The 25,009-nt window shown below is 44.5% G+C and overlaps 2 protein-coding genes across 5 annotated transcripts in view; both read left to right on the top strand.

Annotated features, from left to right (window-relative positions):
* Window positions 1-19,459, top strand: part of si:ch211-45c16.2 (mitogen-activated protein kinase kinase kinase 13) — a 60,777-nt gene extending 41,318 nt beyond the window's left edge. For all 4 annotated transcript variants that reach the window (XM_029115442.2, XM_029115440.2, XM_020041229.3 and 1 more), the window contains 11 exons: window positions 1,111-1,302; window positions 3,481-3,639; window positions 7,472-7,630; window positions 7,965-8,073; window positions 8,294-8,403; window positions 8,897-9,013; window positions 10,428-10,574; window positions 11,429-12,158; window positions 12,394-12,464; window positions 12,860-13,163; window positions 13,364-19,459. In XM_029115442.2, the coding sequence (XP_028971275.2) occupies window positions 1,111-1,302; window positions 3,481-3,639; window positions 7,472-7,630; window positions 7,965-8,073; window positions 8,294-8,403; window positions 8,897-9,013; window positions 10,428-10,574; window positions 11,429-12,158; window positions 12,394-12,464; window positions 12,860-13,163; window positions 13,364-13,462 (2,197 nt within the window). In that variant the 3' untranslated portion in view covers window positions 13,463-19,459. The remainder of the gene's footprint in view (window positions 1-1,110; window positions 1,303-3,480; window positions 3,640-7,471; window positions 7,631-7,964; window positions 8,074-8,293; window positions 8,404-8,896; window positions 9,014-10,427; window positions 10,575-11,428; window positions 12,159-12,393; window positions 12,465-12,859; window positions 13,164-13,363) is intronic.
* Window positions 19,460-20,429: 970 nt separating this feature from the next.
* The window catches only part of pfkla (phosphofructokinase, liver a), a 36,118-nt gene continuing 31,538 nt past the window's right edge, over window positions 20,430-25,009 (top strand). The window contains exons 1-3 of the mRNA XM_029115409.2: window positions 20,430-21,086; window positions 22,262-22,335; window positions 22,813-22,890. Of these exons, the coding sequence (XP_028971242.1) occupies window positions 21,002-21,086; window positions 22,262-22,335; window positions 22,813-22,890 (237 nt within the window). The 5' untranslated portion in view covers window positions 20,430-21,001. The remainder of the gene's footprint in view (window positions 21,087-22,261; window positions 22,336-22,812; window positions 22,891-25,009) is intronic.

Raw genomic sequence — 25,009 nt, 5'->3', positions numbered from 1 at the left:
AACACCCCAAAATCATTAGCTTCAAGTAGGTCCTGTTCTCTGAATCAATCAAACATCCTTAGCTTCAAGTAGGTCCTGTTCTCTGAAATAACCCAAAATCATTAGCTTCAAGTAGGTCCTGTTCTCTGAAACACCCCAAAATCATTAGCTTCAAGTAGGTCCTGTTCTCTGAAACACCCCAAAATCATTAGCTTCAAGTAGGTCCTGTTCTCTGAAACACCCCAAAATCATTAGCTTCAAGTAGGTCCTGTTCTCTGAATCAATCAAACATCCTTAGCTTCAAGTAGGTCCTGTTCTCTGAAACACCCCAAAATCATTAGCTTCAAGTAGGTCCTGTTCTCTGAAATAACCCAAAATCATTACCTTCAAGTAGGTCCTGTTCTCTGAAACACCCCAAAATCATTAGCTTCAAGTATGTCCTGTTCTCTGAAACACCCCAAATCTTCAGCTTCCAGTAGGTCCTGTCTTTAGAACAGTGTGTTTTTGAAGGAGCTTGGTAGTGTCATTGGGATGATCCTGTGATGAGGGGTACCTTTAAGTAGATTTTTGGTCTTATTCTGTGTTCTGAACTTTATTTGTCTCCTCTCATTTTTATCTCCTGTTTTCCACTCTTTCTCTGTCCTCTCCTCCCTCCCTCTCCCCTCTCTCCCCCCTCCCTCCCCCCTCTCTCTCACTCTCTCCCCCCTCCCTCTTCCCTCCCTCTCCCCTCCCTCTTCCCTCCCTCTCCCCTCTCTATCCCTCTCTCCCCCCTCCCTCTTCCCTCCCTCTCCCCTCTCTCTCCCTCTGTCTCCCCTCTCTCCCCCCTCCCTCTTCCCTCTCTCTCCCTCTCTCTCCCTCTGTCTCCCCTCTCTCCCCCTCCCTCTTCCCTCTCTCTCCCTCCGTCTCCCTCTGTCTCCCCTCTCTCTCCCCCCTCCCTTCCCCCTCCCTCTCCCCTCTCTGTCCCTCTGTCTCCCCTCTCTGTCCCTCTCTCCCTCTCCCCTGTCCTCACTCTCTCCCCTGTCCTCACTCTCTCCCCTGTCCTCACTATCTCCTCTGTCTCTCTCCCTCTCCTCTGTCTCTCTCCCTCTCCTCTGTCCCTCTCTCCCTCTGCCCTCTGTCTCTCTTCTCCAGGGGTGTGTGTACCCAGGCTCCATGCTACTGTATCTTAATGGAGTACTGTTCCCAGGGCCAGCTGTATGAGGTCCTCAGGGCAGGGCGGAAGGTGACCCCCAGGCTTTTGGTGGACTGGGCCTCAGGAATTGCCTCCGGGATGAACTACTTGCATTTGCACAAGATCATCCACAGGGATCTGAAGTCACCCAAGTGAGTGTCTGGTTTGTTTTCATGACTGTGACCCAAAAATCATCCCATGTTGAAAACAATAGAAGACAGGGAGTTCTTCTTAGTAAATGACAACCATGTTGGAATCTACTGTAGGTCTTTGTGACTTCCTAATCAGCTTCTGTCAGAAGACCTGTCTATTTGTCTGCCAGTTGATGTCACAGACCTGTCTATTTGTCTGCCAGTTGATGTCACAGACCTGTCTATTTGTCTGCCTGTTGATGTCACAGACCTGTCTATTTGTCTGCCTGTTGATGTCACAGACCTGTCTATTTGTCTGCCTGTTGATGTCACAGACCTTTCTATTTGTCTGATTCATCCTTTGAACTGTTGCATCCTTTCACTACGGTCTGTGTGATTGGAAAGAGTTGTTGTCTCACAGTCGTATTTCTGTCAGAGTATTTGCTCGCGTTTCAAATCCACCATCAGTGTATGTGGAGGTTTTAATTGATGGATAAAATTTGTCACTCAAATTCAAAATTTTACATACAGTCAGATCCGGAAATATTTGGACACTGACATGTTCATATTTATGTCTCTATAAGCCACCACAATGGATTGGAAATGAAACAACTGAGATGGAATTGAAGTGCAGACTTTCAGCTTGAATTCAAGGGGTTGAAAAAAATATCATATAAACCATTTAGGAATTGCAACAATTTTCATTCACAGTCCCCTTATTTCAGGGGCTCAAATGTAATTGGACAAATTAACACAATCATAATTAAAATGTTCATTTTTAATACTTTGTCGAGAATCCTTTGCAGGCAATGACTGCTTGAACACATGGACATCACCAAACACCGGGTTTCCTCCTTTGTGATGCTTTGCCAGGCCTTTACTGCAGCTCTCTTCAGTTGTTTGCTCGTGGGTCTTTCTGCCTTACGTTTTGTCTTCAGCAAGTGAAATGCATGCTCAATCGGTTTGAGATCAGGTGATTGACGCGGCCATTGCAGAATATTCCACTTCTTTGCCTTAAAAAAACTCCTGGTTTTCTTTCACAGTATGTTTTGGGTAAAGTGAAGAGCTGTCCAATTAACTTTGCTGAATTTGTCTGAATCTGAGCAGACAATATATCCCTATACACTTCATTCATCCGGCTGCTTCATTCTTCTGTCACATCGTCAATAAACACTAGTGACCCAGTGCCACTGGAAGCCATGCATGCCCATGCCATCACACTGCCTCCACCATGTTTTACAGATGATGTAGTATGTATTGGTTCATGAGCCGTTCCAAGCCATCTCCATACTTGTTTCTTCCCATCATTCTGGTCCAGTTTGATCTTACTTCATCTGTCCAAAGAATGCTGTTCCAGAACTGGGCTGGCTTTTTTAGATGTTTTTGGCAAAGTCTAATCTGTCCTTTCTTTTCTCGATGCTTGTGAATGGTTTGCATCATGTGGTGAAGCCTCTGTATTTGCTCTTGTCAAGTCTTCTCTTGATGGTAGACTTGGATAATGATATGACTACCTCCTGGAGAGTGTTCTTCACTTGGCTGGATGTTGTGAAGGGGTTTTTCTTTACCATGGAAAGGATTCTACGATCATCCACCACTGTTGTTTTCCATGGACGTCCAGGCCTTTTTGTGTTTTTAGAGCTCACCAGTATGTTCTTTTTGTCTCAGAATATACCAAACTGTTGATTTGGCCACTCCTAATGTTCATGCTATCTCTCTGATGGATTTTTTGTTAGCAGCCTGAGGATGGCATGTTTCACTTGCATTGAGAGCTCCTTTGACTGCATGCTGTGGATTCACAGCAACAGCTTTCAAATGTGAATGCCACACCTGGAATCAACTCCAAACTTAATTGATGAAGAAACAACGAAGGTATAGCCCACACCTGTCCATGAAACAGCTTTTGAGTCAATTGTCCAATTACTTTTGGTCCCTTGAAAAAGAGGGGGTTAGATATTAAAGAGCTGTAATTCTTAAACCCTTCCTCCAATTTGGATGTGAATACCCTCAAATTAAAGCTGAGACGCCGCACTTTAAGACCATATTCAATATTAAACTGTAACTTGAATGAATTTTGGTAAACAGCCAATATAACATTACTTGTGTCAGTGTCCAATTATTTCAGGACCTAACTGTATGTTTCTGTAGTTCAATGGGCTGTTGTCATTGTTCTGTTTGTAATTCCATGGTTGTCCAACTCAGCGTCCTGGTGACCCAACAAGATACGGTGAAGATCAGTGACTTTGGGACATCCAAGGAGCTCAGCGATAAAAGCACCCAGATGTCTTTTGCTGGGACAGTCGCCTGGATGGCCCCAGAGGTCATCAGGAATGAACCAGTTTCAGAAAAAGTAGACATCTGGTGAGTAGTAGGGTTACAACCATGTAGGGTGGGGCGGTGTGATGACCATGTAGGGAGGGGCGGTGTGATGACCATGTAGGGAGGGGAGGTGTGATGACCATGTAGGGAGGGTCAGTGTGATGACCATGTAGGGAGGGTCAGTGTGATGACCATGTAGGGAGGGGCAGTGTGATGACCATGTAGGGAGGGGAGGTGTGATGACCATGTAGGGAGGGGAGGTGTGATGACCATGTAGGGAGGGGCGGTGTGATGACCATGTAGGGAGGGGCGGTGTGATGACCATGTAGGGAGGGGCAGTGTGATGACCATGTAGGGAGGGGCGGTGTGATGACCATGTAGGGAGGGGAGGTGTGATGACCATGTAGGGAGGGGAGGTGTGATGACCATGTAGGGAGGGGAGGTGTGATGACCATGTAGGGAGGGGCGGTGTGATGACCATGTAGGGAGGGGAGGTGTGATGACCATGTAGGGAGGGGCGTTGTGATGACCATGTAGGGAGGGGAGGTGTGATGACCATGTAGGGAGGGGTAGGGTTATGATGTGGTAGAGACTTTTTTCCCTATTTGCAAAGTGGGCAATGCCCTTGATCTATTCTTTACTAGAGGCTGTCTGCCCATTAATAATCTCACCTCTACACCGCTGCAGTCGTCTGAGCACTTTGTCTCGTTCTCACGTTCTCTCCCCTTCACCCCAACACTGTCTGCTCTTTCCAATGTCTTATGTCACCCCAACACTGTCTGCTCTCTCCAATGTCTTATGTCACCCCAACACTGTCTGCTCTCTCCAATGTCTAATGTCACCCCAACACTGTCTGCTCTCTCCAATGTCTTATGTCACCCCAACACTGTCTGCTCTTTCCAATGTCTTATGTCACCCCAACACTGTCTGCTCTTTCCAATGTCTTATATCACCCCAACACTGTCTGCTCTTTCCAATGTCTTATGTCACCCCAACACTGTCTGCTCTCTCCAATGTCTTATCAATCAATCAATCAATCAAAATGTATTTATAAAGCGCTTTTTACAACAGCAGTTGTCACAAAGTGCTTTACAGAGACACCCGGCCTTAAACCCCAAGGAGCAAACAACAGTAGTGTTGAATTTCCAATGTCTTATGTCACCCCAACACTGTCTGCTCTTTCCAATGTCTTATATCACCCCAACACTGTCTGCTCTCTCCAATGTCTTATGTCACCCCAACACTGTCTGCTCTCTCCAATGTCTTATGTCACCCCAACTGTCTGCTCTCTCCAATGTCTAATGTCACCCCAACACTGTCTGCTCTCTCCAATGTCTTATGTCACCCCAACACTGTCTGCTCTCTCCAATGTCTTATGTCACCCCAACACTGTCTGCTCTCTCCAATGTCTTATGTCACCCCAACTGTCTGCTCTCTCCAATGTCTAATGTCACCCCAACACTGTCTGCTCTCTCCAATGTCTAATGTCACCCCAACACTGTCTGCTCTCTCCAATGTCTTATGTCACCCCAACACTGTCTGCTCTCTCCAATGTCTTATGTCACCCCAACACTGTCTGCTCTCTCCAATGTCTTATGTCACCCCAACACTGTCTGCTCTCTCCAATGTCTTATGTCACCCCAACGGTCGTTCACACTCTCTCTCCACCTCTCCCTATCATCTCCTAGATCCTTCTCCCTTCTGTCTCCAGAGTCTAGATCCTTCTCCCTTCTGTCTCCAGAGTCTAGATCCTTCTCCCTTCTTTCTCCAGAGTCTAGATCCTTCTCCCTTCTGTCTCCAGAGTCTAGATCCTTCTCCCTTCTGTCTCCAGAGTCTAGATCCTTCTCCCTTCTGTCTCCAGAATCTACCTTTTCCGCCCCTCTCTCCTCACTATCCGAGTCCCATGACTCATTGTTCCCTTCCCTCCCGTCTGGCACGGCCATCCCCTCCTGCTCCGTTGCTAAGTGACTCACTGTGAGCTGACAGGAGTGGGCTTTGGGCTGTTTAGAAAATGGAGGAGAACTAAACTTCCTTCTAAATCCCTACTTGATACCTTCTCTTCCTCCCTATCTGCTGCTAATGACAACTTGTATCACTCAAAATGTAGGGCTTTTTCCTTCAACCCCAGGAAACTATGTTCCACCTCCTCCTCACTCCCTAACCCTCCACCTCCTCCTCACTCCCTAACCCTCCACCTCCTCCTCACTCCCTAACCCTCCACCTCCTCCTCACTCCCTAACCCTCCACCTCCTCCTCACTCCCTAACCCTCCACCCTCCTCCTCACTCCCTAACCCTCCACCTCCTCCTCACTCCCTAACCCTCCACCTCCTCCTCACTCCCTAACCCTCCACCTCCTTCCCCGTCATAATCCATCTCTGAAGATCACTGTCATCTACTTTCAAAAGGTTGACAACATCTGTTTCAACTATGTGGTTGTCTCACCTTGGTCTTTTAATGGATGCACTTACTGTAAGTTGCTCTGGATAAAAGCTTCTGCTAAAAGACTAAAATGTGAAACTCATGTTTTTTGGAAGATCTACAACCCCATTGCAGTCTTTACATTTTAAATGTAAAATATAAATACATTTTTAAAAAAGCTACGAAACCTATTCCCGATATTCAAAGAGAAAGATTGTTAAAAACAATATTGCAAATTAATATAATAAGAATAATGTCCTTTTTACATGTCTTCACTAGAGTTTGTGCTTGGTGGCACTGTTGTAAATAATTTTAAATAGCATTTAAACAACTTTGCTCTTAGGGCAACAAATGTCCATAGTTTGGTTAAAAATGCTCAGCAATGATTGACAGCAGTATACAAACCTTGACTTTCAAGGAAATGCAGGTCAAGATTGAGACTAGTCCACTCAAGTACCCTCAACACCTCTTGGAAAGCTGTTCTAGTGGCATGAAAAATAGTGAAATTCGTTCAGGTGGTAAGTTTGTTAAATAGCTAGCCTGTTTACCAAAAGGTTGCTTGTATAAATCTCCAACGTGAAATATCTAACCTTAACTTTATTCCAGGGTTGGGTTTCTTAAAATGCTGAGTCTGGTATTCCTTAAACTTGATTTAAACTTAGGTAATACTGATTTACACCACCTACTCCTATTTCATATTTAATTTAAGGCTGCAAAATGTCAAGACTGCAGGATGTGTGTAGACTTTCACTTGCATGTTTCACATTTTATTGGTTTATTAGTCAAATACAAATGACAGATTTAGTTGTAGAGATGAAGGTGTGGAAATGTTTTTGGAACTTATAACTCATAGGTAGTGATTTGGGTGCAGGGATGATGGCCAGTTTAACAGTCTGATGGTCTGGGAGTAGATGGGCAGTTAGTTTAACAGTATGATGGTCTGGGAGTAGATGGGCAGTTAGTTTAACAGTCTGATGGTCTGGGAGTAGACGGGCAGTTAGTTTAACAGTCTGATGGTCTGGGAGTAGACAGGCAGTTAGTTTAACAGTCTGATGGTCTGGGAGTAGACGGGCAGTTAGTTTAACAGTCGGATGGTCTGGGAGTAGACGGGCAGTTAGTTTAACAGTCGGATGGTCTGGGAGTAGACGGGCAGTTAGTTTAACAGTCTGATGGTCTGGGAGTAGACGGGCAGTTAGTTTAACAGTCTGATGGTCTGGGAGTAGACGGGCAGTTAGTTTAACAGTCGGATGGTCTGGGAGTAGACAGGCAGTTACTTTTACAGTCTGATGGTCTGGGAGTAGACGGGCAGTTAGTTTAACAGTCTGATTGTCTGGGAGTAGACGGGCAGTTAGTTTAACAGTCTGATTGTCTGGGAGTAGATGGGCAGGGATCACAGGAGGTAGCTGCTTGTAAATAAGCCGGTATATGACTAATAAACCCTGTGTGTGACTGTAGGTCGTTTGGCGTGGTGTTATGGGAGCTGCTGACGGGAGAGATCCCCTATAAAGACGTGGATTCCTCGGCCATCATCTGGGGGGTGGGCAGTAACAGCCTGCACCTCCCTGTCCCGACCACCTGCCCCGACGGCTTCAAGATTCTCATGAAGCAAACATGGTGAGTTATTTCAAGCATGTGGTTGATTTTGCGTAAATCCAAGGTGATCTCGTTGTGGATTATTATCATGATGCACCTCCACTGTCTTCACTCTGTTCTGCTTTCTCACTCAACTCTCACTCTCCTCAATCACTTCTCACACACTGCTCACTCCTTACTCCTCACTCTGTTCTCTATCTCCTCACAATCTTTTCACTCAATTCTTGCTCCTCACTCTCTCCTCACTCTACTCAATCCTTGCTCCTCACTCTCTCCTCACACTCTTCTCACTCTACTCGATCCTTGCTCCTCACTCTCTAATCACTCTCCTCATCCGATGTCTCTCCTCGTCTAGGCAAGGTAAGCCGAGGAGTCGTCCGTCATTCCGTCAGATTCTTCTCCATCTGGACATCGCCTCCGCAGACATCCTAGGAGCACCACAGGAAACGTACTTCAGGTCTCAGGTGACAACTCATCCCTTCTAATGTTCAGCCTCTAGAACTCATCCCTTCTAATGTTCAGCCTCTAGAACCTATCCCTTCTGATGTTCAGCCTCTAGAACTCATCCCTTCTGATGTTCAGCCTCTAGAACTCATCCTTTCAGATCCATTCTGTGATGTAGCATGTAGAACTGAAGACATTAAACTTCCAGGTCCTGACCATTGTTTTCTATCCTCTTGTCAGTCTGAGTGGAGGGAGGAGGTGAGGAAGCACTTTGAGAAGATTAAGTCAGAAGGAACCTGCATCCATCGACTGGACGAGGAGCTAATCAAACGAAGAAGGAATGAACTCAGGTAGAACAGAGTGAGATTGAAAGATGGACAGAAAGAAAGAGAGATTGGGGGTTGGGGGTCTGGCAAGTGAGGTTTATAAAACTGATGTTATGGTAACATTTATCTTCTGGAAGTTCAGCAAAATATGGCCTGTCTTTATATTGAAACCAAACACTTCTGGTTTGTGTTGTAATATGTTACATAAGATTCCTGTGACCAATAATTTACGCACAGATTTACAAGAAAGTGGGTTTGAGAAACTGATGGCGCAATACTAGCCTTTACTTCCAGACATCTTGTCTTGTCTGCTGACCTGGCATATTTTATGGAATGTCTTGTTCCTAGACTGTCTTAACCCTCCTTCATTATTGAACTCCCTCCTCTTCAAATGGAGAGGGAGGAAGCAGATATAGAGAGGCGGTCAACTCTGTGATTAACCTGCACTAGCGCTGGTTAATGATTCATTCCAGGTCATGACAGACAGACAATGTATTGATCTCTTCTGTCCCTCCAGACATGCCCTGGACATCAGGGAGCACTATGAGAGGAAGCTGGAGAGAGCCAATAACCTGTACATGGAGCTGAGCGCCATCATGCTGCAGCTGGAGGTCCGCGAGAAGGAACTCATGAAGTATGTATGGAATGTATGCTGCTTTACTAGTATGGAATGTATGCTGCTTTACTAGTATGGAATGTATGCTGCTTTACTATTATGGAATGTATGCTGCTTTACTAGTATGGAATGGATGCTGCTTTACTAGTATGGAATGGATGTTGCTTTACTAGTATGGAATGGATGCTGCTTTACTAGTATGGAATGGATGCTGCTTTACTAGTATGGAATGGATGCTGCTTTACTAGTATGGAATGGATACTGCTTTACTAGTATGGAATGGATACTGCTTTACTAGTATGGAATGGATGCTGCTTTACTAGTATGGAATGTATGCTGCTTTACTAGTATGGAATGGATGCTGCTTTACTAGTATGGAATGGATGCTGCTTTACTAGTATGGAATGGATGCTGCTTTACTAGTATGGAATGGATGCTGCTTTACTATTATGGAATGGATGCTGCTTTACTAGTATGGAATGGATACTGCTTTACTAGTATGGAATGGATGCTGCTTTACTAGTATGGAATGGATGCTGCTTTACTAGTATGGAATGGATGCTGCTTTACTAGTATGGAATGGATGCTGCTTTACTAGTATGGAATGGATGCAGCTTTACTAGTATGGAATGGATGCAGCTTTACTAGTATGGAATGGATGCAGCTTTACTAGTATGGAGTGGATGCTGCTTTACTAGTATGGAGTGGATGCTGCTTTACTAGTATGGAATGGATGCTGCTTTACTAGTATGGAATGGATGCTGCTTTACTAGTATGGAATGGATGCTGCTTTACTAGTATGGAATGGATGCTGCTTTACTAGTATGGAATGGATGCTGCTTTACTAGTATGGAATGGATGCTGCTTTACTAGTTTGGAATGGATGCTGCTTTACTAGTTTGGAATGGATGCTGCTTTACTAGTTTGGAATGGATGCTGCTTTACTAGTTTGGAATGGATGCTGCTTTGCTAGTTTGGAATGGATGCTGCTTTACTAGTTTGGAATGGATGCTGCTTTACTATTATGGAATGGATGCTGCTTTACTATTATGGAATGGATGCTGCTTTACTATTATGGAATGGATGCTGCTTTACTATTATGGAATGGATGCTGCTTTACTAGTATGGAATGGATGCTGCTTTACTAGTATGAAATGTATGCTGCTTTACTAGTATGGAATGTATGCTGCTTTACTATTATGGAATGTATGCTGCTTTACTAGTTTGGAATGTATGCTGCTTTACTAGTATGAAATGTATGCTGCTTTACTAGTATGGAATGTATGCTGCTTTACTAGTATGCAATAGAAGCTGCTTTAATAGTATGTAATGGAAACGGCTTTGCTAGTATGGAATGGAAACTGCTCTACTAGTATGGAATGGATACAGCTTTCTTAAATTTGTTAATAATAAGCTCTTCTCACCCGCCCAGGAGAGAGCAGGCTGTGGAGAAGAAGTACCCAGGGAATGGGAAACGTGCCCAGCTGGTGCGGCCCATCATCAGGCCCAACGCCGTGGAGAAACTCATCCGGAAGAAAGGCAGCCTGACTCACAAGCCTGGAATGCCTCCCGCAAAGAGGTCAGAGCCCTTACCCCAATTACTAATCCTAACCATAAATCCAACCCTTAAAATGTACCCCAAATACTGGCTAATCCTAACGAGAGGTTCAACCCTTAACACTAACCTCACATACTGCCGAATGTTAATGATAAATCCAACCCTTTACACTAACACTTTACACTAACCCTTTACACTAACCCTTTACACTAATCCTTTACACTAACCCTTTACACTAACCCTTTACACTAACCCTTTACACTAACCCTTTACACTAACCCTTTACACTAACCCTTTACACTAACACTTTACACTAACACTTTACACTAACCCTTTACACTAACCCTTTACACTAACCCTTTACACTAACCCTTTACACTAACCCTTTACACTAACCCTTCACACTAACCCTTCACACTAACCCTTCACACTAACCCTTCACACTAACCCTTCACACTAACCCTTCACACTAACCCTTTACACTAACCCTTTACACTAACCCTTTACACTAACCCTTTACACTAACCCTTTACACTAACCCTTTACACTAACCCTTTACACTGTCTGATCTTAATGATAGGTCCATCCCTTAACACTTGTCCAAAAACTGGCTAATCTTAAGTTACAAGTTACCACACTTACTGTGTAGTCTTAACGATACATGCATCCCTTAACACACACCCCAAAATACTGAAGTGACCCATGACCCTAAATCCGGGATTTAACATAGAATGTGTGTTTTATTAGGGACCATGTATGTTCTACGCTTAAGATTTCTGCCTTATTGATCAATAGAATCTAGAGCACTGCACCCTGACCTATAACCCTGACTTGCCACTCTCTGACCTCTAATTCCTGCACTCTGACCCCTCCAGGCCTGACCTGCTGCGTTCTGACGGTATCCCCAGTGTCGACATGCTACCGTCCCCCTCGCCCCTCTCAGCCAGCCCCAAGGTTTCCACGCCCCCTGGCAAGCAGAGGCACCGCAGCAAGCCCCGGCATCGCCGTGCCAACAGCAGGGGTTCCTACAACGAGTTCCCAGGGCTGCTGAAGAGCGGGCTGGCAGGGCCCGAGGAGCAGCAGCCCCTCCAACAACACTACCGGGCTCAGCCTCCGCCACCAGAGGGTGCTGTTCTGCCCTTGAAGAACCGACAGGAGGCGGTGGTGAATTGTGCCAACAACCTGCGGTACTTCGGACCGGCCGCAGCCCTCCGCAGTCCCCAAACCGACCACCTGCAGCGCCGTCTCTCCGGGCCCGGGCCTGACCTCATCCCCACAGCCGCGCTGGACTCGCGCCAGCGCAGCATTTCAGTGTCCGGCCCAGGGGGTCCTGGAGGGTGTGGGGCGGTGCTGTGTCCCTGCTGCCAGACTCAGCCTTTCCCAGGGTGTCCTCAGTGCCGGCTGGGGGCCCCGCTGGCCCCCAGCCACACACAGCTGCTTCACTACCCTCTCCTGTCCACCTGTGGGAGGTCTTCCCCCGAGCCTCCCAGACCAGCGGATGTCTCGGCAGAGGGGCCGGGTAGGACAGAGCAGCAGGACACGGCGCGGAAGAGCAGCTTACCCACTGGAGCGGGCCTGCCACGCAGCATGAGGCCTCCCAGGAAGGTAAAACAGAGAGAGGGGAGAGGACAGTCTATTTCTCAGGGGACATTATTAGCATGGTGGGGGTGGGGGGGGTCTATCTGTGCGTGTGTGTCGGGGGGTGGGGTCTGTCTGTGCGTGTGTCGGGGGGTGGGGTCTGTCTGTGCGTGTGTGTCGGGGGGGGTCTGTCTGTCTGTTGTTTCAGACTGTCTGCTTGTCTGTAATATCTGTCTTCTGAAGTGCGTTGTGCCTTTCTCAGGCAGGAGATGAGTCATCTGAGGAAGAAGAGGGGGAGGTGGACAGCGAGGTGGAGTTTCCACGGAGACAGAGGTGAGAGGCTCCTCAGTGTTCATGTTGATCATGTTATTACTATAATAACTTAGAATAATGATCATAATGTCTTTATGATCAATAAAGACATTAATTCACAAACAATACTAACAGTTCTTCAGCAAAATTAGGGCCACACATACAGATGAAATGCCTGCTGTGTCTCGCTTCAGCGCTTGGTGCCGTTTAATCCCATAACCAGAACATTATTTCTCTCTCTAGATCTGTGACATTCTATCCATGATCACATTTAATATGAATATCCTCTAGGGTTTTTACAGTATGTGAATTGTTATAACAATATAAATGTATTAATTAGTACAACTTTAACCCAATCCATATCTGGTTCTGTCTCCTCCCCTTCTCTCTGACCCTCCTCCTGTCACACTGTTCAGAGCTCATCGCTGTATGAGTTCCTTCCAGTCCTATTCTACCTTCAGCTCGGAGAACCTATCTGTGTCAGACGGGGAGGAGGGGAACACCAGCGACCACTCCCACAGCGGACCTCTGGACCGCCCCCTGGACCGCCTCTCAGCCTCCCAGGAGGATCACCTGGACGAGCTACTGTCTCACACACCTGACATCCCCATTGACATCAGCACACAGTCTGACGGACTGTCAGATAAGGAGTGTGCTGTCCGCAGGGTTAAAACCCAGATCTCCCTGGGGAAACTGTGTTCTGAGGAGCACAGTTATGAGGTGAGAGATGGGGAGGGTTGGCTTTCTTTCCACTGTGTTGAATGTTTCTCATTGACAGCTTAAAGTGACTGTGGTCTTGCAAATATATTTTATGACCACAGCAGGTAATTTTCTATTTTATGTTTCTCATTCAATGTCTGACTTTCTCTCCACCGATTCTTCTATCTGTTCTCTCTGTCTTGGCTGTCTTTCACTCTCAGAACCCACTACATTTTGACTCAGACTGCGACACCTCTGACGCAGAGTGTTCTGACGCTACCGTTAGGAACAACAGACCTGGAGCTCGCACCTCCTGGTGATCAGCCTGAACAACCCCACCCCGCACCTAGAACAAAAACAACCCTTAACCTCTGTGGCAATAAAAGGACCACCCCCATTTTAAACAGTCTTCTACTATAGCAACGCCCCTGTAATAGCTCCTCCTCCTCCCTAATCTCTGTGCAGCCCCCTCCCAGGCAAACTGAGCAGGGATCTCTTTTGAAATATACTGTAGATTGTTACATTCTAACCTTTGTTCATATATTTTTGTCTGGGTTTGAGGGGAAAATCAGGAACTCTAACAGTGAAACTTTAAAATGAACCACTACAAAGGAAAAACTGATGTGACTTGTACAATGTGTTAATGATGAAGAGAAGGAGGAAGAGAAGAACGATGTAGTGGTGGTGGGAATGATGATGATAATGATGATAATGATGATGATGATTAGAAAGAAGAGTAAAACGATGTGGATGCAGTGCAGCTTGGACAAGAACGAGACCAGAAACTAACCAGTGGGGGTTTCTGTGACTGTGACTGTTTGGGCTGGGGCAGCATGTGCTGTCAGGCGGACCCGGACCCAGAACAGGTCAGGTCCAGATTAAACCAGGTCTAGATCAGACCAGACTCTGACATGATTCTGTGATTAGAACAACCAGCAGTGTCTCTGGGACTGACTGCAACTATACTACAGTAAAATATAACCTACCCGATGAACCGTGAGTTTACAGAACAACCAGGCCCTGTAGTCTGGCCGAAGCTGTAAGACAAATACATGGACAAATATATTTTCAACACCAGCATGAAACAACAGCCCAACCATCTACCAACATTCTCCTAATCATCAACCAAATTGGCCCAGAAAATGTTCTCCAACCATTATTCAATGTTCCCCAATTGTGGTCCAAACATCAACCATGTTCTGTGTTGAAATGTACCCTGCAGTGGATCCGCCCCATCCTGGCATGTCTGTCTGACCCTGACAATAGAACATGACCATAGACCCAGGACCCTGACAATAGAACCTGACCATAGACCCAGGACCCTGACAATAGAACATGACCATAGACCCAGGACCCTGACAATAGAACATGACCATAGACCCAGGACCCTGACAATAGAACATGACCATAGACCCAGGACCCTGACAATAGAACCTGACCATAGACCCAGGACCCTGACAATAGAACATGACCATAGACCCAGGACCCTGACAATAGAACATGACCATAGACCCAGGACCCTGACAATAGAACCTGACCATAGACCCAGGACCCTGACAATAGAACCTGACCATAGACCCAGGACCCTGACAATAGAACATGACCATAGACCCAGGACCCTGACAATAGAACCTGACCATAGACCCAGGACCCTGACAATAGAACCTGACCATAGACCCAGGACCCTGACAATAGAACATGACCATAGACCCAGGACCCTGACAATAGAACCTGACCATAGACCCAGGACCCTGACAGTAGAACCTGACCATAGACCCAGGACCCTGACAATAGAACCTGACCATAAATCCCAGACCATAGACCCAAGATCCAGACCATAGACCCAAGACCCTGACAATAGAACCCAAACATAAATCCCAGACCATAGACCCAAGACTCTGCCAATAGAACCAGACCCAAGCCCCAGACCATAGACCCAAGCCCCAGACCATAGACCCAAGCCCCAGACCATAGACCCAAGCCCCAGCATTTCTCTACTACCCAGCACAGAGCTCAGCTTTTATCCCCTCTTTAATCCGGAATCAATAATCAAGTATCCACTTCTGCATTGATACAGTTCTGCTCTCTTTACTCCAGTCATGGTACTGGACTAACTGTATGTCACCTGCTCAGGGTGGTCTATCTGTGAAGAACCAGGACTGATAGTACCTGATTGTTCAGACTGGACCAGCACCATGTTGTATGTTGTTCTGACTGGACCAGTATCATGTTGTTCTGACTGGACCAGTACCATATTGTTCTGACTGGGCCAGTACCATGTTGTTCTGACTGGACCAGTACCATGTTGTATGTTGTTCTGACTGGACCAGTACCATGTTGTTTGTGGTTGAGTGGCACATTGGACCAGGTTTAAGTCATGATAGCAGTGTTCAACCTTTATAACTAGAGAGGTTATAAAGGAGCTAGGTATGCTAAATGTAATGATTATCTAGGTAGGCCAGATGTAATGATTAGCTAGGTAGGCCAGATGTAATGATTAGCTAGGTAGACCAGATGTAATGATTAGCTAGGTAGGCCAGATCTAATGATTAGCTAGGTAGGCCGGATCTAATGATTAGCTAGGTAGGCCGGATCTAATGATTAGCTAGGTAGGCCAGATCTAATGATTAGCTAGGTAGGCCAGATGTAATGATTAGCTAGGTAGGCCAGATGTAATGATTAGCTAGGTAGGCCGGATGTAATGATTAGCTAGGTAGGCCAGATCTAATGATTAGCTAGGTAGGCCAGATCTAATGATTAGCTAGGTAGGCCGGATGTAATGATTAGCTAGGTAGGCCGGATGTAATGGCTAGCCAGGTAGGTAGGAAGCTGTAACATAGTTACCACTGAGGTGCAGTATCCCAGCTATGATCCATTTGTTCCACATCTCTTAACAGGGTTGTTGAGAAGGCATTGATGGTTCTTCAACATCTCTCAGCAGGGATAATGAGAAGGCATTGGTGTTTATTCCACTTCTCTTAGCAGGGATATTGAGAAGGCATTGGTGTTTATTCCACTTCTCTTAGCAGGGATATTGAGAAGACATTGGTGTTTGTTTGACTTCTCTTAGCGGTGTTCATAAGGCATTGGTGTTTGTTTCAAATATCTTAGTCGGATTTTTAATTAAGGCATTAGTGTTTGTTCCACATCTCTCTGCAGGGTTGTTCATAAGGCATTGGTTGTAGATTGTGGTAAGCCATGTAACTTTATTTAACTGTACCTAACTATGTTATATGGTTGATATCAGAGGAAGGAACAGGCGCCAAACAGCAATAATAATGTAGGATCAAGTCTCAGGTGACAGTTAGTAGATGATATTGTAATAGATTGTATGTGATAGGTGATCCTTAGCTCAGGGCTGTCTAGCCGGCTGGACAGATGCACTGCCGCTTTCTAGTCAGTGGCAGACAGACAGGCTTTTTAAATAGCTATATTTTTAAAGACTGAGAGTAGTTGTTGTATATGATGCCAACTTGCCTTGGCTGGTTTGACGCTCAGGTTCAGTTGTAGAAAGTGTGTATGTGCGTGCGTGCGCGATAGCAATATAATGTCCACAAGGTGGCGGCAGCTACTCTGGGTTATGTTGCCCTGTGTTAGTGTTGTTTCATAATTAGTGTTCCAAAGAGCACTCTTTTCCCTATATACTGTACTACGTTAGACATCGGTCTAAAGGGCCATGGTCAAAAGCAGGGCGCTATTTTGGTAATAGGTCGCCATTTGTGACACTTCTTTTGGTCTGATAGGATAAGGATTGTTTTCTTCTTAGTTAATCATCTCATCACAGTCTTGTTTACACCTTTGTGTAATCTTCTTTAAAAAGGGATACTGCATCTCATGTAACTATATACCCTAGGATCCTTTTTCCCTGGTCTGTGTTTCCATGTTTGTGTAAAGCGTTTGTTTTACTTCAGATTATGGCCAGTGGGGATTGAAGGTTAACAGATGAGGTCAAACGTTTGTATGAAACTCTGTCTTCAGTTAAATTAATGAAGGTCAGAAGGTTAAGGAATACAACCAGAGACATAAAGACCACAAGTAGACTGATGCTCCTGTTCTAACAGACCTCTTTTTAGTGTTACCAGCCAGTCTGTCTAAGTATTCATGTTGTATGACCTCTAACCTGTAGTATGTTCTGACCCCTGTCACATGACCAGTGTGTGAACCTCGAAGCTGTGGGTGATTTAATAATGATGTAATTCAGGATATCTCTTGTGTTGGTTGACCACGGTCTGTAGTCCACAGTCCAATCAGTATAGAATACCAATAACCCTTGAGTCCCAAATGGCACCCAGTTTCCTTTATAGTCCACTACTTTTGACCAGGGCCCTATGGGGTGCAATTTGGGATTCAGCCTGGCCCTGACTCCTGTTGTCTGTTCCAGCCAGTCCTCCTTTAGTGTGTTTACGCAGAAAAACGTGTCATTTATGGGAATCAGATGACACTCTTATGATACGAGTGAATAACAATGTCTTACTGGCAACAAATCCTGTCAACTATGATTATTTTTCTTGCTTTTTTTGTAGCTGGCCTACATGATTATTGAATTAATTTATTGTCAATGTCCTGTCCTGGAAAGTTAAGTTCTTTTTAATTTCAGGCAGCTTTAGAATGGTTGTTTCTCTTGTCTTTATGATTTCTCTTTAAAATAAGTATTATTTGACATAAAGAAAGCACAACTGTATAATGAGTGAAGGAATTCCTTGTAAGGAATGGTGATCAGAGGTATTATTGTCATAATTCTTTGGGTTTTGTAAAATTTGTTGATCAGTCTTGGGTGTGTATGGTTGAACAATCTAACTATTGTATTCTCTTTCTGCTCTGGGAAGCTATAGGAATCTGCTGGAAAGTATTCAAGCATTCAAACAGATTCAACATGATTGCACTTTTGATAAACATTAGGAAAAAGCTCAGACTTTGTATATATTTCTTTCATTCTGTCTTTTTTGCTCTTCTTTATCAAGGGTGCTTCTGAATCAACTTAATATACAGTGCTGTGAGGATACCACCTAAAATCTTGTATTGTTCCTCATTTTGACACGTGGTGTCTTTTTTCCGCACTAATGAGGGATAAAGGTATCCTGACTGAATAAAAAACACTGACAAAATTACACTAATATACTACTGCTAGCAATCATACACACATATATGTATATGTGTATATATGTATATGTATATATATATATGTGTGTATATGTGTAATTTAAATAAACTGAACCGCATGTTCCTTATGCAAAGTTAATGCATCAGTCTTTATCATCCCATCAAATGGCTGAAAGTAGAATCATTATAGAATGGCAGAATCTAAATCCAGATTATAATACTCTGGAAATGTTGTGGGGGGCTTGAAGAGGCCATACAAAAAATACCTCAAGAATTACATTCAAAGGAGTGTTGTAAAGAGGGTGGGGCATAACAAACTTGAGGAGTAGAAAAGGTGATGTAGGTTTCTTACAGTTACAAGACAAACTACTAGGTTTTAAGGTTAGCTTAAGGATAGAGGTGGATTTATTTTGTTATGGGGGAAAAGAAACCTCTTTCCTGTGATATACTTCTTCAGCCCAAACTATATAGCCATGTTGTACTTCCTCTGGGCAAACTATATAGCCATGTTGTACTTCCTCTGGGCAAACTATATAGCCATGTTGTACTTCCTCTGGGCAAACTATATAGCCATGTTGTACTTCCTCTGGGCAGTCTCAGGAGGAGCAGTCAGTGGAAATAGTAGCTGGCCTTCCTCTGCTGTCCATCCACAGCTAGAACCAGGGTCTCAAACCCACTCTGAACAGCAAGGGTGCTGCCGACCCATTTCGCCACCATAGTTTGTCAGAATTTTCTTTTTCCGCTATTCCTCCTAGGGCCCACAATATAACCCTCCCTGTTCATGGCACATATCATTGGATTTTCCAAGCTTGAAATCAAGCTGCCACTGAATATGTCTGAGCAGTGTTATTACCTGAGAGTATGCAGGAATGCAGCTTTGGATTGAATGACAGTTCCATGGCAGAGAAGGTTTAGAGAGACTTGGTCTCAGAACAGATTAATATCAGACCATTCTCCTCTGGATCCAACTCCCTGTCTCTCACTATCCCAAGGTACCAGTGACATTTGAGTTTCTGTGTCTTTCACGGTAAACCACCTCCTCAGCCATACATACCCAGGGTTTGTTTCTTTGTCTTCTCTTGAATGGCATTATGATCAACCAATCCTCTCATTTTCCTGTATTATCCAGTGTACCATAGTGTGCAATGGGCACCAGGAAAAATAAAATCTAAGCAAACTGCTGCATGGAATAAACACTGATGTACCAACACACTGTTGCATGTCTCTTATCTCTCATTTCCTGCCTTCTGTATTTTCAATGTGGCTGTGAGTTTATATGGGAATTGCAACGGTAAAAAACACCTAGATATTCTGGGGAAACAATAAAACTATAGTTTATGTTTTGTTGGTGGATCCAGTTAGATAAAACTGAGATTACAACAATTGTTGTAATAGTTCCACTAAACCTGAAATTTGGGCAGATTTATTTGGAATTGATGTATACCTCCATAACAAACATGTAAATACCAACAAATGTATAAATTGTCCCACTACCTGTACTAATGCTCTGCTCTCATGGGACTAACCGCAAACAGACTCATTTCTTTTCACATTTAGGTTTTAACACTGTTGATTAAAGAGAGGATGCTAATGTCAGACAAAAAATTCAGTTAGCTAGCTGGTAGAAGTCAAACATTATGCATAACCTTTAGAAGCTTTCCTTTTCAGGTTTAAGAGTGACTGCAAAAGTATGCCTCAAATTCATGTAAGCTAGCATAGCAAGCATAAATAATTTAGTGGTGGTAGACAGTGGTTTGTAGTTGTAATACAGTTGATCAGTGATGATCACATATGCATGGATTACTGGGGTTGACATCCATACAAGATTAATAGCCTACTTTGATTTCTACCTAAAAATAGTGAAAAACAATACAAAATAATTGCATATACGTAAGTGAATTTTGCTTTGGGCATTAAGGAGATTTATGAACTTTCCTCCATGCGTTTCCTTTACTTTTACCACTGTTTGGGTGAAGTTCCATTAACATCTTTGCAACGTGGATCGCCTTTGTGGGTGTTGTCAGAGAGTATGTGAGTATAGCCACAGTAACTGCTATTTAGCATTTAACTGTTTGAGGACAATTAGGGTTAAACATACTGATTGTTATCTTGTCCGGTAGATTTTTTCAGGGTTATGGGGCAAGTTAGGGTAAGCTTGCAACAAACATTAGTGATGGTTCATTCGTGAATTTACAGCTTTTAAAGAGCTGTTTCTGGTGAAAGTTGGACACCGAATTTCATTGGTGAAAGGATGCATTCATTTGGCTCCCTGATTTCCTTGAAATCATTTAGCTCAAACAATGATTATATGCTGTTAACTTGCAAAAACAACTAAGTAAAGACTGCACATTTTTTGCTGGAGGGTAAAGTCAGGTAGAATATGAAGAAGTTTAATAAAGACAGGACAGGAAGAACGAGTGTTTTCACGCTCAAAGAAAATCTAACATTTTAAACGAACGAGCCGTTCTTCGTTTAAACCATTAAAATGATTTTAATCAATACCAAATATGGATAAGAATTGTACGTAGGAACCACTTTTTAAGATGGTAACAGTCAATAGAAGTGCAACGATTGGAACCATTTCCGTGTTTTATTAACGAAGACTCAGGCACCAGAGGGAGGGGCGTGAACCCTTAGAAACTTGCTTCTGCACGTAGTACGAGGAGAAAGGTCACCCACGATAATGGCTGTGTGAATTCGAGGAACGCTCAGCTTATATTTTGTTAAAGGGTTTTACACCGCCTCGCACCGCTGCCAAAATGTCTTCTACGGATTTAGAGAGACTGAAGATGACGGGAGCTGGGAAAGCAATCGCTGTGCTGACCAGTGGCGGAGATGCGCAAGGTAAGTTCGTGTCAAATATGTTGTGTGGTCAACTGATAAACCCTTATCTTGTTATGAATGGTGACAGGAACTCGGCTACATTGTAGGAGCATACGCTAAACAGCGTTATAATAGATGTTTGCCAGTTTTTTTTTTTACTTAATTTTACTTGCTACTTTTCTGATTGATTAAACCTGGTTATTTGTGATCAAATACTGGAGAAAGGAGGCTTGAAGATATAACTGACTGTTGTGCATGTTTACAGATTTGCTCCCGTCCCTTTAATAAAGTGTTGCAATACTCAATCGCTTGAATGGTTTAAAACCTCAATACTAATCAGAATACTAGTTTTTTTCAGATGATGCAAGGTGGGTGTGTTTTGTTGTCCTGTAAAAACTATTATTCTGATTAGTATGGAGGGTTCTTATATCTGGTTTTAAACTTTGCCTACCACATTGCCAACATTATGTATATCAAGATTAAGGTACGAAGTAAAAAAAAACTCATCAATCACGTTTGTTAATAATGTCATCATGGCGACATAACTTAGGGAAAGGAGATATTAGTTTCATACAAGGTTCAACCGAGACGTCTTCCGTCTTTAACCCAACCATTTGGAATTGGAAAGGTGTGGTGAGCTGCTATAAATGCCTTGCTCAGGGACCGATCTACAGCCTTGAAACTCTGGACCTTGAGGCTAATTCCACTTCTTGTTTTTCCATGCAACACTCTAATCAGGGACTTACTCATTTGGGTGCAATTATTGATGAGGTAGAACAGAGGCCAGCAGGCTCTAGACCTCATGGGGTAAATGTTGAATACCCCAGAGGTATCAGAATTAAGCATGTGAAGGCAGGCCAATCAAAGACACTCCTTTGATACAAAGTGTGTTTTGGTGGAAAATAAATACAAAATTTACCAGCACCTGGAACTACACATTAGCGATATTTTATGAATTGCGATTTGTACCAGGCTATATTCTGCTGGAAAAGGCTTATTAAAGCACAAAATCCCTACTCTGTGATTTGAACACTGTTTTAGTTTATTTGAGAGTGATCTTCAGTGAAGAGCTCCCCTATTACCTGGTGCCACGCCTCTGTCAGTGGGGAGGTGGGGGGGGGGGCGTGGGGAGGTGGGGGGGGACCATGTGGAGGATATCAGCAGGTAGATACGTTTGTATTCTTCTGCTCCGCCAGGAATGAATGCAGCGCTGCGTGCTGTGACCCGTATGGGGATATTTGTTGGAGCCAAGATGTATCTAATCTATGAGGTACTTCAGTCTCACATAAAGGATCTATGAGCTACTTCACAGTCTCACATAAAGGATCTATGAGCTACTTCACAGTCTCACATAAAGGATCTATAAGTACAAAATTGCATTTTCACTCCCTACAGTGCCAGGTCCAACAGGGCTTTGTCAGAAGATTTGCTCTATGTTGGGAATAATAATTATTTTGGAATACCACACACTCAGACAACATCATTGTTATGGAGACCGTTCCTCCAAATGGCAATACTGTAGACTGTCTTAGAACTGAAACATCAGATTTATTGAGACTGTCTTAGAGCTGAAACATCACGTTTATGGAGACTGTCTTAGAGCTGACACTTCAGATTTATGGAGTCTATTTCCACCTTATTTCACTAATATGTTCATAGGTTATTAGCTAGCTTACTAGCCCACTTGGGTTGTCTTCCATTATGACCCGTATTGGTCTGTTGGATCAATATGATTGGATGTTTCCAGGGTTACCAGGGTCTGGTGGATGGAGGAGACAACATAAAGCCGGCCCACTGGCAGAGTGTCACCAACATCATCCAGCAGGTGAGCCCATATTTTACTACTGATGGACTGGAAACATCTCAGGTAGACTGAGGACTCTACTGTATGTACTCTCTGGCTTCATTTATAACTGTCATCCAATTCTGATGGTTTCCATGGATCTTTTATTTTAAACAATGTTTTTCAATGTATACAGGTGTTGGTCATAAAATTAGAATATCATCAAAAAGTTGATTTATTTCAGTAATTCCGTTCAAAAAGTTAAACTTGTATAATGTACACATTCATTCCACACAGACTGATATATTTCGAGTGTTTATTTCTTTTAATTTTGATGATTATAACTGACAACTAATGAAAACCCCAAATTCATCTCAGAAAATTAGAATATTGTGAAAAGGTTCAAAATTGAAGACACCTGGTGCCACACTCTAATCAGCTAATTAACTCAAAACACCTGCAAAGGCCTTTAAATGGTCTCTCTGTCTAGTTCTGTAGGCTACACAATCATGGGGAAGACTGCTGACTTGACAGCTGTCCAAAAGACGACCATTGACACCTTGCACAAGGGCAAGACACAAAAGGTCATTGCTAAAGAAGCTGGCTGTTCACAGAGCTCTGTGTCCAAGCACATTAATAGAGAGGCGAAGGGAAGGAAAAGATGTGGTAGAAAAAGTGTACAAGCAATGGGGATAACCGCACCCTGGAGAGGATTGTGAAACAACACCCATTCAAAAGTGTGGGGGAGATTCACAAAGCGTGGACTGCAGCTGGAGTCAGTGCTTCAAGAACCACCACGCACAGACGTATGCAAGACATGGGTTTCAGCTGTCGCATTCCTTGTGTCAAGCCACTCTTGAACAAGACACAGCGTCAGAAGCTTCTCGCCTGGGCTAAAGACAAAAAGGACTGGACTGCTGCTGAGTTGTGTTCTCCGATGAAAGTCAATGTTGCATTTCCTTTGGAAATCAAGGTCCCAGAGTCTGGAGGAAGAGAGGAGAGGCACAGAATCCACGTTGCTTGAAGTCCAGTGTAAAGTTTCCACAGTCAGTGATGGTTTGGTGTGCCATGTCATCTGCTGGTGTTGGTCCACTGTGTTTTCTGAGGTCCAAGGTCAACGCAGCAGTCTACCAGGAAGTTTTAGAGCACTTCATGCTTCCTGCTGCTGACCAACTTAATGGAGATGCAGATTTCATGTTCCAACAGGACTTGGCACCTGCACACAGTGCCAAAGCTACCAGTACCTGTTTTAAGGACCATGGTATCCCTGTTCTTAATTGGCCAGCAAACTCGCCTGACCTTAACCCTATAGAAAATCTATAGGGTATTGTGTAGAGGAAGATGCGATACGCCAAATCCAACAATGCAGAAGAGCTGAAGGCCACTATCAGAGCCCAGGATGCCCAGACTTCCCTCTCCCCAGACACTTCCTCCAGCTCTTCCGGGGGGACACCGAGGCGTTCCCAGGCCAGCCGGGAGACATAGTCCCTCCAGCGTGTCCTAGGTCTTCCCCGGGGTCTCCTCCCGGTGGGACAGGACCGGAACACCTTCCCAGGAAGGCGCTCCGGAGGCATCCGAAACAGATGCCCAAGCCACCTCAGCTGACCCCTCTTGATGTGGAGGAGCAGCGGCTCTACTCTGAGCTCCTCCCGGGTGACCGAGCTTCTCACCCTATCTCTAAGGGATCGCCCAGCCACCCTGCGGAGAAAGCTCATTTCGGCCGCCTGTATCCGGGATCTTGTCCTTTCGGTCATGACCCAAAGCTCATGACCATAGGTGAGAGTAGGAACGTAGATTGACTGGTAAATCGAGAGCTTCGCCTTGCAGCTCAGCTCTTTCTTCACCACGACAGACCGATACATCGACCGCATTACTGCAGAAGCTGCACTGATCCGTCTGTCAATCTCCCGTTCCATCCTTCCCTCACTCGTGAACAGGACCCCTAGATACTTAAACTCCTCCACTTGAGGCAGGCACTCTCCACCAACCTGAAGTGGGCAAGCCACCCTTTTCCGACTGAGGACCATGGCCTCGGATTTGGAGGTACGGATTTTCATCCCCACCGCTTCACACTCGGCTGCAAACCGTCCCAGTGCATGCTGAAGGTCCTGGCTTGAAGGGGCCAACACGACAACATCATCCGCAAAGAACAGAGACGAAA

This window comes from Esox lucius, chromosome 20 (genome assembly GCF_011004845.1).
Source record: "Esox lucius isolate fEsoLuc1 chromosome 20, fEsoLuc1.pri, whole genome shotgun sequence".
NCBI lineage: Eukaryota > Metazoa > Chordata > Actinopteri > Esociformes > Esocidae > Esox > Esox lucius.
The sequence above is the reverse complement of the archived record's forward strand: the minus strand, read 5'-3'. Positions and strand labels throughout refer to the sequence as shown.